This window comes from Lepus europaeus, chromosome 7 (genome assembly GCF_033115175.1).
Source record: "Lepus europaeus isolate LE1 chromosome 7, mLepTim1.pri, whole genome shotgun sequence".
NCBI lineage: Eukaryota > Metazoa > Chordata > Mammalia > Lagomorpha > Leporidae > Lepus > Lepus europaeus.
In genome coordinates, this window is record NC_084833.1 from 82,124,054 (window position 1) to 82,144,107 (window position 20,054).

Consider the following 20,054-nt stretch of genomic DNA (forward strand, 5'->3'; position numbering starts at 1 on the left):
AAACATGAGCAAATAAATTAAGGGCTTCAAATGAATTTGCTGTCACACACAAACACACATGAGCACACACACACACACGCGTGGCCAGTTTCCCCTGGGTGCATTACAGGTGACCAGGGGAGTGAAACCAGCACAGACATCACCCCCAGGTTGGCACTTCCAGGAGGATACGAACATAAGCTGTTGAGCCACTCAGGCCCCAGGCCGAACCCTGAACAACTTGAGCAACTGTTTACCTCACCTCATGTCAGTGACCTTGGTGGGGCCCAGGGGCCTAACACTACGTAGTTCACTTCCCTGCATGTGGAGGCCGGCAGTGCACAGTGGTGTGGGGGAAGTGGGGAGACAATCTCCCAGAGGCCTGGGGGCATTTCCTCTTGGTCCCCAGCACTCAGCGGAGCTCACCACAGTGTAAAAGGCCTGGGTGTCCGGGACCTTGCTGAGCAGAAGGAGGGTCACGGCAGGAGAGGCGAAGAACAGCCAAGCCCCTCCCTGGCCCATTGGAAGCCCCCTGCAACCTCCCACCCCCACCACTCCTCCTTCCCAGAACGCTACCCCCTAGGCGGCTCCTAGGAGTCTGGATTCCTCTCTGTAACATTATCATTCAAGTCCACATTTAAAGTCAGCAAAGGTAGTATGTGGCCATTCATTTCAAAGCCACTTATTAGAGAAAGAAGAGTACAATTAGTAGTTACCTCAAAAGGACTAAGTACTTATTAGGTAATATACGAAGACTTTATCAACATTATTATTTTAATCCACACAACAACCAGGTGAGGTGGGTCCTAATAATATTCCAGGGAGATAAAATAACTCTGCTCAAGTCCCACAGCTGTCAGGAGCAGAGTGGAAGCTGGGTCCTGGCATGGCCCCCCTCCCTGGAGTCTCAATACCTCCCACCACCACAGGCCACAACCTGGCCCCCTTTAAGCGGCAGGTAAGTCACTGTTGCAGCTCACTCAGTTGTCCAGGAAATGAGCCCAGCGACAGATCCACGTGCCACCTCCACAGCCCACTCGTCAGGCCCTCCTACACCTTCTGAGAAGCCACTGCTTCCCCACAAAGCACTAAGGAGCACACTGTCCCTATATTCCCACAGCAGGCCAGAGACAGCGGCATGAGCACCACCCAGCTGAGGGGCACACTGTGGCACTCCTGGAGGTTCTTCCAGAAGCTATTATCTGTCTGCTCCACTGGCACACAGCCCTTCAGTGTTCTCCCAGCTCCAATTCCTGCCTGCACAGGGCAGGATCCTAATGCACAGGGCAGGATCCTAACGCACATGTGCTCTCTCAGGGGACTGGCTCAGAGGTGGCTCTCACGGAAACTAAAGCCCTCTACTAGCCTGCCCAGCCTCAGGGCAAAGCACAAAGAATGTGCAAACAGGAGCCCATGCGGCCAGGTGCCACACTGCCATGACCCCACGGTCCTCTCGGGCTCGGCTCCCCCATTGTCCACGGTTACCACGGACCCGTCGCTCCGAATATCTGAGATCTGACACCTGAGATCCGGTAGCTCACCAATGAGTCTCACAACCTCACCAGTAGTCAGTGAAACACCTATGAACCACAATCCGCTTCTTTCAACCTGAAAGACAGCCCCGTTGGAAGCAGGTGTTTCATCCACTAGTGATAGGCTAAATTAGTACAGTAACATTTCAAATCAGCACCACCTCTGACAGTCAATTCCAGTGCTAGAGAAACACATGCCCAGCAATACGGATGGATGGCAACAGAATACAAAACTAGTGAGTTTATACTCACATGTCCATCAGTAGGGATCTGATCTATAAATTATCATATATCTGTATTAAATATTTTGTAGACAAAAGACCAGAGGAAAGCTACTTGCATACACTATGTGAAAAAAAGCGAACAGTGGAACAACATGTGGGATACAGATTCAAACTTTTACAAGAAAGCAGACCATATGTATTTGTGTCTACACAGTTCAGGATATGGGACTGACCGCTAAAACCCGCCGCCTCTGAAGACCAGGCAGAGAGGTGATACCTGGGGGAGGGGTGCCAGGGAAAGGGTGGCCAGGTACTTCCACACTATCTGAATAGGAGGACAGGTGCAGGAGCAGAGTGTATTCACACATTACCTACATAATTTAGAAAACAAGCAGCCAAACTTGGTAAAAATACCACCGCCACCACCAAATCAGGATTTTTATGCTGATGTGAACAGGTTCTTCTTCTTCTTCTTCTTTTTTTTTTTTTTTTTAAGATTTTACTTATTTGAAAAGCAGAAAAGAAAGAAATACAGAGAGATAGAGAACCTTCCATCCGCTAGATCACTTCCTAAATGGCTACAACAGCTCGGGCTGGGCCAGCCCAAAGCCAGGAGCCCAGAGCTTCTTCAGGGTCTCCCACATAGGTGCAGGGGCCCAAGCACTTGGGCTATCTTCTGCTGCATTCCCAGGCACATTAGCAGGGAGCTGAGTCAGAAGTGGAGCAGCTGGAACTTGAACCGGCACCCATATAGGATGCCAGCACTGCAGGCAGAGGCTTAACCTTCTAAGACATAGGACTGATCCATGTTTCTGTGCCCCACTCCTCAGTCTCCCTTAGGACTGCCAGATCAAGTTCAAGCCCAATTTCTAAGCCACTACTGACAGACTGGATCACAGTTAATAGACAAGGAGGTGGGGGGTGGCCCGGCGCAGTGGCTCACTTGGTTAGTCCTCCTTCTGCGGCGCTGGGCATCTCATATGGGCACCGGGTTCTAGTCCCGGTTGCTCCTCTTCCAGTCCAGCTCTCTGCTGTGGCCCAGGAAGGCATTGGAGGATGGACCCCTGCACCCACGTGGGAGACCAGGAGGAAGCACCTGGATCCTGGCTTTGGATCGGCGCAGTGCGCCGTAGAGGCCATTTAGGGGGTGAACCAACGTAAGGAAGACCTTTGTTTCTCTCTCTGTCAAATAAAAAAAAAAAAAAAAAAAACCAACAACAACAAAAAACCGACAAGAAGGGGAATGTAGGATGTGGGCAAAACTTTGGTGAAAGCTCTGTCCTGCACAGAGCCTGCCTCTCAAAGCTCACCAGTTCTTGAGCCTTCCTCCGTTGCACCCCCACAGGACGAGACAAAAGCCAAAGCCAGGATTAAGAGAGAATTCCCTTTCCCACAGGGCACAGGGGAGGCTTCCCGCTGTCACCAACGGAGCTGTTCCAGGTCTGGCTGAACTCCACCTGCCTGCGCACCAGGCTCCTGCGACAGCGAGAGAGCCAAGGCTGGCAGTCCAAAGCCCACTCATTCGAGTCCCTGCACTTCGGCAAGGAGCCCAGGAATCTCTTTGCACTCACTACTGAAAATCCAAACTGAACCAGTACATACAAATCAGATGGTTCTGCCAACAAAACAGCAACAACGTGGAAAAAAAAAGAGATAAATCAAGGGTATCTTCTAAATATATATTTATTCTTTCAGCCTGCCAGAGCAGTGGCACAGCTGTACATTTAAACATTTGATAAATATCTTTTTTGCTTCCCAGTAATGATTAAAACAAGCACACACCCCATGAAGCAAAAAGAATAAGCAACAAGGGGCTCTGCTGCTGACGTAACATTTGGGAGGAAGGCTGGAGAGCTAAGACACAGGAGAGGGTACCCTTCTCCCAGACACTTTAACAGCCTGCAGTCAGGAGAATATGGAGAGCTATGCCCCCAGATCAGAGAAGAGAGGCCACCTGTTCAGGGAACAGAGTCAACATCAAGCAGGGAATGGGGGTGAGCCACGGTATCAGCACAGTGACTCCCGGCAGAGGGAGTTTGCGACCAACCACGCTGGGGAGCAGGCAGGTACAGCAAAGGTGAGCTGGCTGCCTCCACACAATGAGCACACAGCCTAAGCCAACTCCTAGCCAACACCTCTCCAGCCTGACCCCAGAAAGAACAAACTATCTAAAGGGCAAGGATATTATGCAATCTGGAAAACACAGAAGCCCTGAAGCCAGGTTATAACCACATGTGGCACTAAGCAGGGGAGAGGGCACAGTGGGTGAGAACACCAACCAACATCCCCCGGGGCTCTCACCCACCTGAGTGCATGCTGGCTGCCCACAGGGACTGCAGCCTTCAGAGCAGGGCTGGGGGTTGGCCATTATGTTCTGCACTGTGAAGTCACCCACCATCACTCCACTTCCCACTCAACCCCTGCAAGGTTGGGTCAACAGGTCAACCCTCCTAGGGCAGACCAACCCTTGGCAAGAGCCAGCACTGAGGCTCAAACCCCTGAGGGGTCCCTGGCGCCACCAGGGAAGAATGGGGTGCGGACTACGCCCAAGAGAGGCTTCCTTCTTCCATGGTTTTTTCCCTCCAGCACATTTCACTTGAAGTCCGAATGTTCACAGCAGCATTTCCCTGAAGGGAACCTGAAGAACTCCCCTCCCATCCTCTGAGATGCTCCTGGGAAGAGAGGAGTGCAAAGGCCAGGGGCTGGGCACGGAAGTGCGTAACCCTAAAGGCTGCACTCAGACACCTTTCTCCACCGGCAGACGGAAGGAGGCAAGAGACTGGTTTTAGTCTCCACAGATATGATACTTCCAAGACCCAGCTCTGGGGACACGAGGATCCGAATTGCAACCAGAAGGGATGAGGAGGCAAGGCAAAGCTCAGATGCACTCCCTCCCTCTCTCAACCCAATACCCAGAGGGACTGAGCTCTGTTGGTCCCGCTGCCTCACCTTTTCTCCATCACCACTGCCTTTTCTCCACTTGAACACCACTGTGTTCAAGTCTGAGGTTCGCGGCCTCCTCACCCCTCTAGTCAGTTACTTCAATGGTTTCACTCCTCTCCTAACGTCTTACTCCACTTCACACTCCACACAGCCTGTGCAGCTTTCTAGAATACAGACCTCACGCTCTCCCTGATGGGACACAGTCCTCATCCGAGGCAAGCGTGCAAGGCTCTGCCTGTCTCTGCAGCCCCCAGACCACTAAGCACCTATGGGCGACGTGAACATCTGTGTACTGGGAATGCCATGACCATCCTCCCAGAACTGCAGTAAGGATTAAACTCACATTGTAAGGAACCTAGATCTCCAAGCGCCACTGCACCTCTCACCCACAGCCTGCTTTCTGCACCCCTCGCCTTAGCAGCTCTTCACAACAAGCAATGAGAATCAACTCCAGAGAAAAGGCGGCACCTGTGAGATTTAGAAATCAAAGGTCACAGGGTCAGTGCTGTGGCACAGCAGGCTGCAGCACCCACATCCCATATGGGCACAGGTTCCAGTCCCAGCTGCTCCACTTCTGATCCAGTTCTCTGCTACGACCTGGGAAAGCAGTGGAAGATGGCCCCTGCACCCGTGTGGGAGACCTGGAAGAAGCTCCTGGCTCCTGACTCCGAATAGACCCAGTTCCAGCCATTGTGGCCATTTGGGGAGTGAACCAGCAGATAGAAAGTTCGTTTTCTCTCTCTCTCTCTCTCTCTCTCTCTCTCTCTCTCTCTGTAACTCTGCCTTTCAAATAAATACATAAATCTAAAAAAAAAAAAAAGAAATCAAGGGTCATAAATATAAATGCTATCAAAATGTGAAAGCAGCCAAAATTAACTAAGTTATCAAAATAATGTCAGAGGAGAAAAAGAAAGAGAAGGAAAACATTGCTCTTGGGAGGAAAGGCTTCTAAAATATAAATCTCTATGATGTCTTGGACGTCATTTGTCCCAAAGCTTTAGGAGGACGACATTTCAAAAGCTCACAGAGGAGACACTTCTATCTTTTGAAAAACTCTTTAATTAATATCCTCCGAGAAAGAAGACGCATTTTCACAGACTGACTGAACCTTAATACAACTCTCCGAGAAATGCTGGCATCAGTCACAACAAACACCCTCTTGGAATTTAATTTCCTTTCAGCACACAACTTAACTACGGAAACTCATTTATGATGCCACCACAACCAGTCACACTCTGCCTGGAGCACAAAAAAACTTCAAAGTCCCACAAGAAAGCCTTATAGCACCAGACGAAAACTGGCCCCCGATTTAGTCAAATCACACACTAACAGACTTCCCCCACACCCAACTCGCCCATGTGAGCCAGGTTCAACTCCTCCACCTCCATCCCACCCTGCCGTGCCCCCCAGTGGCTCCCTCCACCTAGAAACCCCCCAAGATTGTCTTTTCCTACCCAACGAAATGAAAGAGGAAAGAAGGCCACAAAACAGGCAAAGGGAAGATCGCGACAGCCATCTTCAACGTTCTGTTAAAGACCTGTCCTTTTTGGCTGCTGATTTTGTTCACTTTCTTTCTTTTAGACAACAGGATCACAGGCCCTGGGTGTGCGTGGTGAGGGTCGGGATGTGAAGGCAAAAGCTAGAAGAATTATTGATGAATACAAAATCGTACTTTAAAAGCCTTTTCCCCTGAGGACAATTCCTACTGGAAGACTTAATCCTATCATCCAGAGTGGCTGTGAGCACGCAGGGAAAGGCGTGGGCAACTCTTACAGAGGGCTCACCACAACTCACAGGTACATCTCATTTAATGTACGGCGGATTGTGTCATCCTGATTTTACAGGGGTGGAGACCGAATCAGAGAAGTCAGGTGCTGGGTGCAGAATTTATACCCAGGCCCTCCAGCCTCCCTAGACTCCTGAGCACACCCCTTCACCCAGCTCCACGATGATTCAAGTCCTTGTGCTAAAACGTCCTGGGCTGCAAGCAGGAACTGTGGCGCAGCAGGTTAAGCCGCAGCATTTGTATCACAGCGCTGCCTCCACCTTCTGATCCAGTTTCCTGCTAAGGCACCTGGGAGGCAGCAAATGATGGCCCGAGTACTGGGGTTCCGCCTCCCAGGTAGAAAACCCAGAGGGAGTTCCTGACTCATAGCTTCAACCCAGCCCAGCACTGGCTGTTGTGGGCATTTGGGGAGTGAATCCGTAGATGGAAGATCTCGCTCCCTCTCTAACTCTGCCTTTCGAATAAATAAATAATCTTTCTTAAAGACCTACACACTGCTTTACACATGTTAGCTCATTTAATTGTCCTAACCATGTAGGATAGCTAAGAATTGCTTTATTACAAAAGGTTCTTTGGAGCCAAGGATCATCAGTAACTGTGCAAGACAGCTGTCACACTTAACACAGCTCTGACCTCTCTCAGCTTTGTTCTCTCACCTGTAAAAGTGGTGCTCACTCCCAAGGCACAGTTCCCAAAAAATGGCAGGGGCTCACCTGGAGCCTACTATTATTACAGTGACTTTTATTAATCCAACGGCCCTCAGCAAAAGGAAAATTTATACACTTACACGCTGCAGACATTTTAAAGACTCAACCTAATTAGTCAAGCCTTTACTGGTTGGAGAAGATACCATCTTACTGCGATCTCAAACTCAAGATAACCAAGAACTGCAGCTTCCAAGGAACTGACCAAAAAAGGATTACCGAAGCGATGTGGTCACACCAAATATGGATTCCAAAAGCTACTAAGGGAAGGGAACAGAAAGACGGGCACTCAGCTGTGATAACACAAAAAGCCCTGCTCACCTCCCAGCATATGGTTTGAGCACTAACATGCTGTTCAGCCCCAGCTGTGTCATTTCAGCTCTGCCCGTGGCCCTCAGCAATGTGAACCGTCTCTGCAAGTTCCAGCAGAGAGGTTGTCCAGGAGGTCGAGGAGCCAGGGCTGGGGTGGAGAAGACACACTTTGTTCTGAGCTAGCTGTCATGTGCAGCATGCGACACATTGCTTGCCTGTCTGGTCACCACAATTGCTACAAAAGAAACCCAGAATTCCCAGGCAACAGGAACCAAGCTAGAACAGAAAAGACGACAGAAGTGTGTGTGCGAGGGTCCCAGCATTGGTCAACCTACAGCGCAATGGCAATGAGAAATCCTGGGGGTGATCATGTAAGGCCCTACAAGGCCAGTCCAACTGATCGCTGATCCCAGGCTTGAAGGGTTAAAGAAAGGAAAATTCATCTATAGGCCACTAACATTTCCTCAACCCAGCAACCTCACAGTAAAAACAGCTGAACAGCAGGGTACCTTCATATTCTCAATTCACTGCCAATTATTATTATTTTGTTTTGCAATCTTTCTTGCTCCTCATCCCTTTTCATTTCAATCACCCTAATTTCCTTAGAAGACCAAGCTGAGGTTTGTGTGGCCAGCCTGTTCTCACAAGGAAAAAGAGCTCGCCAACTCAATCAGGTTTTCTGGCTCTCTCTGCACCCATTTCACAGATAATTGAGATCCACAGAGGGCAAGTGACTCACCCAAGGACATACTCGTGGTTACTGTATTTGGGACCAGAACAAGGGCTCGCGAGGCCCAGACTGGATCTCCAACTGCACCACTGCTGCAGATGACAATGACACTGGCAAACTAGGATTCTGAACGTGAAGTTTGAGAAGGAAAGCCAATATGAATCATCCCCATTGTCAGGGCCGCCACACAGGTTGTTCCAATAAAGCATCTAGCATCTCCAGAACCACCTGTTTTTGAAATAACCCAGCTCAGCCAGAGCATCAGGGGCCGTGTTCTCTGCCCAGGAAACTGAAGGCAGATATGCTTGCGGCTGAGCCAACCAGGAAATCTCGGGCATTATTAAGAGTAAGGGAGCCTGGCCCTCGACGGTGCCGGCAGGGGAGCAGCGGGGCTGCCTGTAGGAGCAGATCAGAGTTGAATCTTCACACAGGCGGGCTGTCTCGCAGCCCAATACTAGGCACCCTGGAACACCCCCTAAACGTTTCACCCCTTCAGCGCCCTACTCCCACGCCAACTTCCGCAGGACAAAAGCACCGCGGTCTGAGGTGAACCCGGCCAACGCGGAGGGGCGGTACTGACCCTGGCAGCAGGAGCAGCGACCCGTCCAGCGGGTCTTTCGGGGGCCCCCATCGCTGAGCCCGGCCCGTCTCCCCGGTCTGCCCCGGACAGAGGCGGGGAATAGGGAAAGCCCAGCGCTAAACTCCGCCACCGCCGCCTCACCTCCGTCCCCGCGACCCCCAGAGCTCGCCCCGTCCTGGGGCCTCCCCGTTCCTGCTCACGGCGGGACCCCCGCCGGACACTTGCCCGCTCCCCGGAGCGCACCGCTTCCTCCCAACCCCCGAGAGAGGACCCGCGCCTCCCGCCTGCCCGCACCGCGCGCGCCCGCACTTCCCGCCCGGCCCACGCGGGCTCGCGGTCCACCCCAACTTTTCCCGGCTGCGGCCCCGGCCCCCGCAGCGGCAGCGACGCCTGGTTCGCAGCCACGACAGGCGCGCGAGCCCGCGTCCGCTCGGCCCCCGCCCGCCCCGCGGCACGAGTTGCGCTCGGGACCCGCGCGGCGCCCGGGCCTCGGTCGGCAGCCCGCCGCGGAGGCGGAGGCGGAGCCGGCGTGGCGGGAACGGCGCTGTCCCGGCACCACGACCCCGCCGGTGCCCGGTGCCCCGCCGCGCCGCTCTCGCCCACCTGCCGCGGGCGCCCGCGCCGCTCACCTCCGCGCCGCCGCCACCACTGCCGGGAATACGTGGCAGTGGCCGCCGCCGCTCGCGCTCCCCGCCTCGCCTCGCCTCTCCTCTCGGCGCCCGCGCGGGCGGCTCCGGCGCGCTGGACCGCAGCGCCGGGCGCCCTCTGCCGCCGGGAAGCCGAATCCTCCCGCCCTAACCCTAACTCGCGGGCCGCCCCCGCCCGGGCCGCGACTCCTGCCCCCGGCTCCCCTCCTCCACAGCTCAGCCTCGCCGCGCCCCGGGCCGGCCCAGCTCCCGCTTCCGCGCCGGATCCGCAGCGGCGGGAGTGCGGGCCCGCGTGGTGCCGCGGCCTGCCGCTGCCTCCGGGGAGCCGTCCTTGACCAACCCCGCGGCCCCCACGCGCCCGGTGTAGAAGTCACCCCCTGCTAATAGACTTGTAGCGGATCAGAAGGGAGGGTGGTTTAGAGTGGCAAACCCCACGCCCGGCGTGTTCACCACTTTCTCTTAGGGCTAGGTTAGCGCCCTGCGTGCAGTACGGAGTGCTCAATAAATACTTGCGGCCGGGGCGAGCGAGCAGATCAATATGAAGAGATTTTTTTACAGCTCTCTACTCAAGTAGCCTTTTATACCACAAGCGGGCAGAGATCCTGACCTGGATTTTTTTTTTTTTTTCTCTTTAAATTGCACGTGCGCAGCTTTGCATGAATAGACGGATTCGCAGTTTTCCCCACTTCGGCCCCAAACCCGCACAAGGCTCCCAGCAAAGTGGTATTCAGGGCCTTCAAGCAAATAAACGAGATCTACCTAAAAGCTGGGCAATCTGGAAGGCTCATCTCCCTGGGCCCCAGTTAACGCCTCTATAAATTAAGCATACTAAAAGCTACTTCATAGGGTTGTTGTGAAGATTAACGGAGATCACGCGCTGAAAAGGGCTTCCCGCGGGCCCCTGATGTGCATGCTGGTATGCAAATGGTAGTTCTCCTTAGTATTCTTACTGATCTAGCAGGCAATAAAAACCATATGCAAAACGTAAAACGATGGCTACCTTTCCGCCTGTGTGTGTCTGTGTGTGTGGTATTGCCACCTGCCCAGCACGGCCAGCCTTGGAGCAGGGCTGGTCCTATCCCTCCCCTCCTCCACCCACAACAAATGGATCAGATCTTGGGTTTTTTTTTAAGAGCTGTAGAACCGGCTTTCCTGCAGGTTTTCCACCTGGGTATCTGTGCTCAATCTCTTAATTAGCAAGTGTTTATTTTATTGATGTCAACGCGGTGCACAGGGTCAGGGGTCCCTGCAGTCTCCTGCCTCTTCTGGAGTTCTTCCTGCGCCCAAACACATCAGGCTGAGGTTTCACATTTACTAGAAGTCTCCTTCCCACTCCCCACATAAAGGAGCAGAGGGGAGGCATTGGAGGGGCCATGGCTGGGCAGCCACTCCCCGCAACATCAGGAGGGAAGCAGTTTCTATTCTGTGAAGGAAATACCTGGAACACAAAGGCGTTTCATAAGACAGCTCCCGACTGGTTTATTTGGCAAATACTTAAGGCGCATCTGTTTAGTGCTGTAGGTGCTGGAAGGCTGGGGAAGGCAGAAGCTGGATGAGACAGGCTTACACATCGGTGGAGTCCACTCCGGGCCAGAGGAACTGGGAAGACTTGGGGTGCAGCTAAACGTAAAATTAACAAGCCTCAAGGTCCATACTGGGGCAGCAGTATTGCAGTGCATATTGCTTTAATTCATTATCCTTGTAAATGCCATTTTCCTCTAAATATTATGTGCATAACTTCCCAAGGCCACTGCTAACAACTAATGAATAATTGTATGAGGCAAGCAGAGCCACTGATGTAAGGAGTCATCTCTCAAAAAGTATAAGCTCCCTTATACTGGTAATAACATGGATATTGTGACTTTATGAAAGCATGAGAACATTTAAGTTGGAGTTGCATATCTTGCTATGAAAATGTAAGAGAGGAAGTTTACACTTTAGTTCAATAATGGTTTCTAATGAATTGCCCCTATGAAGATGCCCCTGTGTAGCCCTCCCACATTGCTTGGTCTTGTGGCTTCTGTAGCCACTGGGATGTGAGCAAATAGGACACATCAGGAACACCTGATGAGCTTGTACCATGATCCTTGCTGTCTGGGAACACTGCTCTGAGACTACAGTAAAGAAACCTGGTCCAACCTCCTTGCTGATGAAAGGTTCAAGGAGATACAGTGTCACCCTTCCAGCCACAGAACTGCCAGCTGACTTCAGCCTCATGAGCTGGCAAACTCAGCCTAGAAGCTTCCAAAAGCTGTACCCACTACTAACTCTATGGAACAGCAACGACAGCCGTCACAGAAGTTGATTGTCTTTCTCTCTCCCACTTTATTGTAAACTCCTCCGTGGCAAAATTATTGACAAGTTTTGTTAAAGATCACGAAACATCAAGGAGGGAAGTTAGAGATCATCTAATATGCCATGTCATTTTATAGATAAGAAAAACTGCATCTAAGAGAGATGACAGGAGTTTCACAAATTTCCAGGAACCTGGAGCTGCCTCAGAGCAACTCTAAGTCCTTTGCAAATTGTTGAACTGTTCTGTTTTTTCCCTTTGTGATGCTTGTTGTGTTTTAAAATAGTCTTCTCATGCTCAAAATGTACCTACAACTTTCCTTTGCATTTAGAATCAAATCCAAACTGTTAATGTGGCCTCGCGACCCCATGAGGTCAGATACAACTTGCTCCTCCAGAGGCACTGGTTCTGCTCCGACGCCATCACTCAGCACGCTGCTTTCCTTCTGTTCCCAAAGCAGCAAGGCCTTCTCCATGCCAAGCCCTTAGCATATGCTGTTCCCTCTACTGACATGCTCTGCCCTGAACTCTTCATTTCGCTAAATCCCACTTACCAGGACTCATTAAAGTACTGTGGTTATAAGCAATGAAAAAGCAGACCAGGAGATAACAGAAACAGAAAAATCGGTCAGCAGACAGGTAGCTGTCTCTTTAGCCAAGTTTTAGAAAAATCAAGAATGAGAACCGAGGCAGGCATTTACCTAGTGGTTGACATTGGTTAGCTCGTTTTGGAGTTCCTGGGGTTGGCACTGAACCCCGGCTTCCTGCTAATGCACACCCTGTGAGGCAGCAGTGACTGGGTTTGTGCCATCTACGTGGGACAGCTGGGTTGTGTTACCAGTTCCAGGCTTCAGCCTGGCCTGGGGCTGGGCCATTGCGGACATTTGAGGAATTAACTAATGGAAGGGAGCTCTGTCTCTGTCTTTCTGTTTCTATTTCTCTACTGCTCCCATCTCAATAAATAAAGGATGTTCAAACTTGAGAGAGGAGAGTTAGAAAGAGAATCAGCCCAGGAACCCAAGGAGAACAAAGCAACAGAGACCTTGCCCAAGCTCAGCCCCTGGAGCAACTCACTCCTGTCTGTCTTTGCATACTTCACTCAGGATTCCAAACCCTGGGTGTTGGCATTGTTGCTCAGTGGGTTGAGCCACCTCTTGCAATACCAGAATACCATCTTGGATGTTGGTTCCAGTCTCTGCTACTCTGCTTCCAATCCAGCTTCCTGCTCATGAGTCTAGGAAGGTAGCGGAAGGTGGCCCAAATGGCTGTTGCAGCCATCTGGGGAATGATCCAGTGAATGGAAAATTACTCTGTCTCTTGCTCTCTCCCTCTCTCTCTCTCTCTCTCTCTCTCTGAGTGTGTGTGTGTGTGTGTCTGTGTCTGTGAGTGCCATCTCTCTGATGCTCTGCCTTTCAAATACATAAATCTTAAAAAAAAAAAAAAAAAAAAAAAAAAGATTCCATGCCCTGGAAGCAAATCAGACAAAAAGACTGTGGGGAGTATAGGTTGTGGGAGATTCACTCTGCTGGATCCCTGTGTGATGCTGTGGACAGGATGTGGACTCACATTCAGGCCAAATGAGGATTTACTAAGTTGTGTGTCAGAGAGGAGCCATGTTGTGTTGTGTTGGGCTGTGCTAGTTTATTTATTCATTTTGTTTTTTGAAAGGAAGAGAGAGAGAGCACGCAAGTGAGCTTCCAATGTGCTGACTCACAATTCAAATGCCCACAACAGCTGGAACCAGGCCAGGATGAAGCCAGAAGCCAGGAACTCTATCTGGGTCTCCCACATGGGTGGCAGGGATCCAACAACTTGAGCCATCACCTGCTGCCTCCAAGGTCTACTCTAGCAGGAAGCTGGAATCGGGAGCAGAACCAAAACTTGAATCTTGGCACACTGATATGAGATGTAGGCACACCAACTGGCCAAATGTCGGCCCCATGGGCCATGCTATTCATAAGGGCTAAATTATCTAAACAGTAAAGTATAAGGGCGGGAGGCCTAGAATGGTGAACTCCATGTGCCTCAGAATGTTTGCAGAAGTGGGAACCCTCAAAACTGAAATTGGGTTGTGGCCTGGCTGCAGCACTACACCCAGCAGTGTGTGTTCATAAACCCGCACCCTCAGCCTTCATTCACATCTATGCACAGGTCCCACACACACCTGTTGATGGTTGCAGGTCCCAGGAGAGGTTTTCACCCTGTCAGGGACAAAATTAGAGTAATAGGAGCAAAATAAAGCTAAATGCGCATTTTAGTTTCCTGTGGTCTATTTTGGTCACTTCTCCCAACCCCCAACGCACACACAAAGTTTTTGTAATGTTACTGCTCCATGAAACATGAAAGCCTTAGAAATCACCATAGTACAACCTCAGAGACTTGGGCAAGCCCTCCAAGGGCTTTAGGTCCAACAGTCAGTCAACTGTTGCTGTTGCTATTTTGATCATGTAGACTCAGCCCATTTCCTGTTCTGCCTCCTGCATACTTGGCAGTCGGTATTAACGTCACTGCTTAAAACACAGGGCTAAGTAGAAGTTCCATTTCCCTGTCTGCATCTGCGGCTGTGGGCCAGGAGGGAGCTGGGCCTTGGCTCTTGTCCTGTTGGGAATAAAGACCTGGCCTTTAGGTCTGCTCAAAGATCGTGAGTCTAGGTGTGCATCTGCGCACATGTATGTATGTACGTACACTCGTATGTATGTGCTGATAGTACAGGGAGTCCTTCTGAGTCGACCAACACCATCTCAACACAGGGAGGCTACTTAACCCTAGGAGGAGATATTGTTAATAATCCCTGCTTTATAAAGAGACAAACTGAGACTTAGAACACTTGGGTAATTCTCTCAAGCCTGGCTGAATACAAGTTCAAACACTACATTAACCTTTCGGTAATGCTCTGGGGGCCCAGCTGATACTAGTTGAAGTTAAATCTGATGTGAATTCTCAGAAGCAAACATTACAGAAGGAACCTTCTAGAGGTGGGAGGAGGATTAAGTGTATCTTTCCTAATCAGAGAGGGGAAGTCCAGCTTCTTGTATTGGAGAAGTAGCTTGGCCTTAGGTCCTGTCCTTTCATATCCCCACCAGAAGCTAGACAACCCACTTCATACATTCAGCTGCAATTTAATCAAGAATTATATGAAAATGACTTTTTTCCACTGGTAGCAATATATATGTATTTTTAATAAAGACTTTAAATAAAATTATACTTAATTCAATAATAAAGCTAAGCTTGCCCATTTTCACAAAGCTATAAAATCCCTTATAAGGCAAAGCTGAGTTTTTTAGGATTTTTATTTATTTACTTGAGAGGCAGAGAGAGAAAAAGATATATAGATAGATAGATGATATAGATATAGATAGATATAGATATAGTTACAGAGAGAGAGAGAGATCACATGCACTAGTTCTCTCCCCAAAAGCCCAGAGCCAAAAGCCAGTAACTCAATCCAGGTCCCGCATTGAGAGACTTGAGCCATCATCACCGCCTCCCAGGGTCTGAATTAGCAAGAAGCTAAAATCAGGAGCCAGAGCCAAGTATGCAACCCAGGCACTCCTACATGGGGGCACAGGCTTCTTAACACTAGGCTAAACACCTATCTCCAGGAAAATGTTAGCATCTCTGCATTCACTTGAACCCAAGCACTGGAACACTGATGAGAACTTCAGCCAAGATCTGCATGTTCAGTGCCTCTGGTTCTCCAAACTATCAGTCTTCATCCAGAGGATGTGAAGGAATCTCCACTCCCCCCCTGCTGCCAGTTTTTGAAGCATGCTCTCAAGCCAAGAACACCAGTGGAATCTTTAAACTTAATTTCTTCACAACTTTTTCCCTGCTGGCAAATGCTAAGTTTCTATTTCAGGAGAAATAAGAGCGTCATTAACTCCTCTGTGTTCATGCTTGTCTAACTCCTTTCAGGATGCCAGGGTTTTCTTTCTTGGGAAAGTAGGATCACACTAAAACCACAACTCCCAAGAGTCCTATTAAGAGCAGAACCGTCAGCATGTTTAGAATGGAGCAGGGGAACGCCACCTTTATTCCATGGGTTGTCAATAGTCTACTATAATTTTTAAATGCCAAACTGAAAAATAACACTTCTTAATTACCTTAATTTCAGACCCATAACCTGCAAGATCTTCATCAGTGACTCATAGAGCAGCTGTCCCTTTGGGTCCGGCACATTTTTAACATCAAAATGTGTTTCCTATCATCTATGTCTTGTCCCCAGCTGAGCTTCACCATCATCAGAAAGCAATGATGAGATTTCTAGTCTGAGCTTAACTCTTCCATCCCTGCACAGGTAGTGAGTGAGTCCCTGGTACATACAATGTGTTGAGTTTTGTGGACACAGGTAATCTCCCTCTGCAGGGAAGCTCACAGACCAAGAGAGAGAAAAATAAGCAAAGAATTACAAATTGTGTTAAGTGTGCTAAGGAGAGAACAAGGTTCTATGAATAAGTTTCATAAAGGGAACAGGGACAGGTGTTTGGCCTAGTGGCTAAGATCCTGGTAGACACCCACATCTCTTATTGGAGTACCTGGGTTCAATTCCCACCTGCAGCTCATGACTCAAACTTCTTGCTTTTGGAGACCCTGGGAGGCAGCAGATGGTGGCTTAAGTATCTGAGTCCCTGCCACCTATGTGGGAGATTTGAGTTGAGTGTCCAACTCATGGCATTGCCCCAGGCCCAGACCCAGCTGTTGCAAGCAAGCATTTGGAGAGCGAACCAGAGGATGAGAGTGTTCTCTCTCTTCCTCCCTCTCTCAAAAAGGGGGGAACCAGTTTAACTTTAAGATGTCAATGAAGGGCCGGTGCCGCAGCTCAATAGGCTAATCCTCCGCCTTGCAGCGCCGGCACACAGGGTTCTAGTCCTGGTCGGGGCGCTAGATTCTGTCCCGGTTGCCCCTCTTCCAAGCCAGCTCTCTGCTGTGGCCAGGGAGTGCAGTGGAGGATGGCCCAAGTGTTTGGGCCCTACACCGGTGTGGGAGACCAGGAGAAGCACCTGGCTCCTGCCATCGGATCAGCGCGGTGCGCTGGCCGCAGTGCGCCTCCCGCGGCAGCCATTGGAGGGTGAACCAACGGCAAAAAGGAAGATCTTTGTCTCTCTCTCTCACTGTCCACTCTGCCTGTCAAAAAGAAGGAAGGAAGGAAGGAAGGAAGGAAGGAAGGAAGGAAGGAAGGAAGGAAGGAAGGAAGGAAAGAAAAGATGTCAATGAAGGCCTTCTGGGAAGTGATGTGATGTGAAAATGAGACCAAAGAAATAAATAAATGGTTGGCTCCATGAGACACCTATCAGGCACATACATGTTCCCCCTCACTCTAGGTCTCTTGAACAATGACCAGGCCTTGAAGTGATGTTCTCAGTGCATGATGCTTTCAGAGTGGTATGCTGGAGCCCTGTCTGCCCACAGGTACAGGTTTTTCCATAAATTTTCCTTCTCTACTTAATCCATGCTCTGCTCTCTGAACCTTTAACTCCCCTGAGCTTCAGTGCTCAGGCTAGACCCCAAGCAATAGCATTTAGGGTTGCAATCCAGGTGAATAGTTTCCTGGCTTCTGTGCAGGCAATCTCTACATTTAAACTCTTGGAGTGCAGGCGGCTCTGCCTTTTTCTCCTTTTATGATGCTTTCAGGGCCTTGGGACCTCGACTCACAGCCACTGTCCAACAAACACTTGTTTAATGGGGTTGAATTGGATCTGAGCGTTGAGTAGTAGCATGTCCAACATCTGATGTGAAGTAAGCGCCAAGTTAGACGAAGTATGTACACTTTAGAAGGGCAGAGATGAAAGGAAAATGGCATGAAGAGCATTGATGTGAAGCTCTTCAAGGCATTCAGTTTGTATGGCTTTGCTTGACATTGTTAAAACTACACACTCTTCCTTAGCAACTTAACTGTAAGATGTAAGACTGATTGAACAACAGTTTATTTTGGGGGTAGAAAGGGGAAGGATTGCTTTCAACATATACTTATATTGAGAGTTATCTCCTGATATCAGAAACGTTAAAATGTTTCCCAAAAAGTGTGTCTTATAATAAGACCAAAAAAAAAAAAAAAAAAGCAGGGTTTTTAGCATTGCTTTTCATGGGATTTAAGTTTTGTTCTCTCCTCTGCCTGCCTCTCATGTATACAACATTTGCTTCATTTATTTTGGTAATAACACCCCATTCCTTTTGTGAAGTTAGCCTTTCCTAGTAGATGCAGTATGCTGAGATATTTCATCAAGGTAAGCTGCTTTCTCCTAGTGAAGGGATGGGGCACGTGACCCAAGCGACAGATGAATGATCAGTGTCCAAAGCCCAACCACAGGTGCAGGGTGCTCATTCCAGCCCTGGAATGCAGTAAGGTGGTTCTGAACCATTTGCTAAAACAGCATGGTTCCAGAGCCAGTTACTATTGTTACAGCCAAAGAATCCTGAGTGGGACAGTGCTCTTGACTGTTGGTATATCTAGAACTGGAGCTCTTCACCTGGGGGGGCCAGACGCTTGCAGAAGCTCCATGGATGGAAGTCAGGGGAGACAGGTATGATATAAATTTTATCTCTGTAGATAAAGGCATCTTTCTGCTGAGAAGATCTATAGACAGGTTTCATGAGAGCCTGAATGGACCCTAGGCTGAAAATGAGTTAGAAACCCACTGATGCCAGTGCAAGGTCTGTGGATGAACTTGAATGGGGAAAAAAAAAAAAAATCACATCTTTGTTTTCACTAACTTCCATCCATGTTCCCTCAATTATGAATGTAGGCAACAAATTGCAGTATTATTAACAATTCCAATGACTTCACCACCAACAGAAATCATATATTTTTATATCACATTACAGTGTTGCAGATACCTCAAGATATAATTTACACTTCTTGCTACTTTGATACTACAGTGTTATTAGACCCAAAGCCAGATAATATCATTCAGTGTGAAAATAAGGAAGCAAATGTGTTATTTGATCACCAAAAACTTATACTTTTTATAATTTGTAACTGTATCTCAGTTTAATTGATGTTCTTTGTAATTCTGTATGCTTTGTTTTACTCAAAAGATTTTTTTTTTTTTTGAGGGATGTGTTAAGCTGCTGCTCAGGATGCCCATATCCCATGTCAAGGTGCTTGGGTTGAGTCCCAGCTACTCCATGTTTCCATTCCAAATTCCTGCTAATGTGCCTGAGAGGCAACAAATGATGGCCCAAGTACATGGCCCCTGTCACCTACATGGGAGACCTGGATGAAGTTCCTGGATCCTGGCTTAGTCCAGACCCAGTCCAGGCTGCTGCAGGCATATGGGGAGTGAACTGGTAGGCAGAAGATTGATCTCTCTCTCCTTCTCTATCATTCTTCATTTCCAATATATAAATAAATATCTAAAAAAAGATAAATGGACATAGTCAAGAAATGTTTTTAAAAAAAGACATTATTCTGAAAAGAAGTCCAAGACTTCATCAAGGCATCCACCATGCAAGAAGGTTAAGAGCCCCCTTAGGGAAAGCTCAGTAGGACTCAGTCTCCTAGCCTTGCTTACACTGATTCTATAATGCCAGGATCTAGCCAGTAATTCCCCTCCTTTAAACAACCTAACACTTTAGCTCCCAGCATTGAATTTTTCCAAAGTAGCAGGCATTGCCTAAAGTCTAGAAAAGCACACTAATGTATATGAACCATAGAACAGAAACAAGCACACACACACACAGAGACAGCCTGAGAGAGAAAAATCAAGAATAGATAAACCCATAGAAAAGAAAGCACATCAGTGCTTGTCAGGGGCTGGAAGGAGGCAGAAACAGGCAGTGGTTGCTGAATGGGGGCATTGCTCATTTAATGGATATAAGGATTTCCTTCTAAGGTGGTGAAAATGTTTGGAACTAGGTAGAGGTGACACTGGCACAGCATAAAATACCACTAATTTGTACACTGTCCAAGAGTTAATTTTATGTTGTGTAAACACACACACACACACACACTCATACACACAAAACACTCAGGGACGAGGCCACGACTGTGGTATAGTGGGTAAAGCCGCCACTTACAACACCGCCTACAACCCCGGCGTCCCACATCGGCACCAGTTTGTATACTGACTGCTCCACTTCTGATCCAGCTCCCTGCTAATGACCTGGGAAAAGCAGCGGAAGATGTCTCTAGTGTTTGGGTCCCTGCCACCCACGTGAGAGACCCAGATGAAGTTCCTGGCTCAGCCCTGGCCATAGAGGCCACTTGGGGAGTGAACCAGCGCATGGAAGACCTCTGTCTCTTTATCTCTCCCTCTCTCTTTAACTCTAACTTTCAAATAAATAAATAAATAATCTTAACAAAAATAAAGAAGAAACTCCATAACA

At 49.1% G+C, this 20,054-nt stretch overlaps 1 protein-coding gene across 1 annotated transcript in view; it reads right to left on the reverse strand.

Moving 5' to 3' along the window:
• The window catches only part of SMCO4 (single-pass membrane protein with coiled-coil domains 4), a 62,088-nt gene extending 57,048 nt beyond the window's left edge, over positions 1–5,040 (reverse strand). The window contains exon 1 of the mRNA XM_062196867.1: positions 5,022–5,040. Coding sequence (XP_062052851.1) covers positions 5,022–5,023 — 2 coding nt within the window. The 5' untranslated portion in view covers positions 5,024–5,040. The remainder of the gene's footprint in view (positions 1–5,021) is intronic.
• Between the last annotated feature and the right edge of the window lie 15,014 nt (positions 5,041–20,054).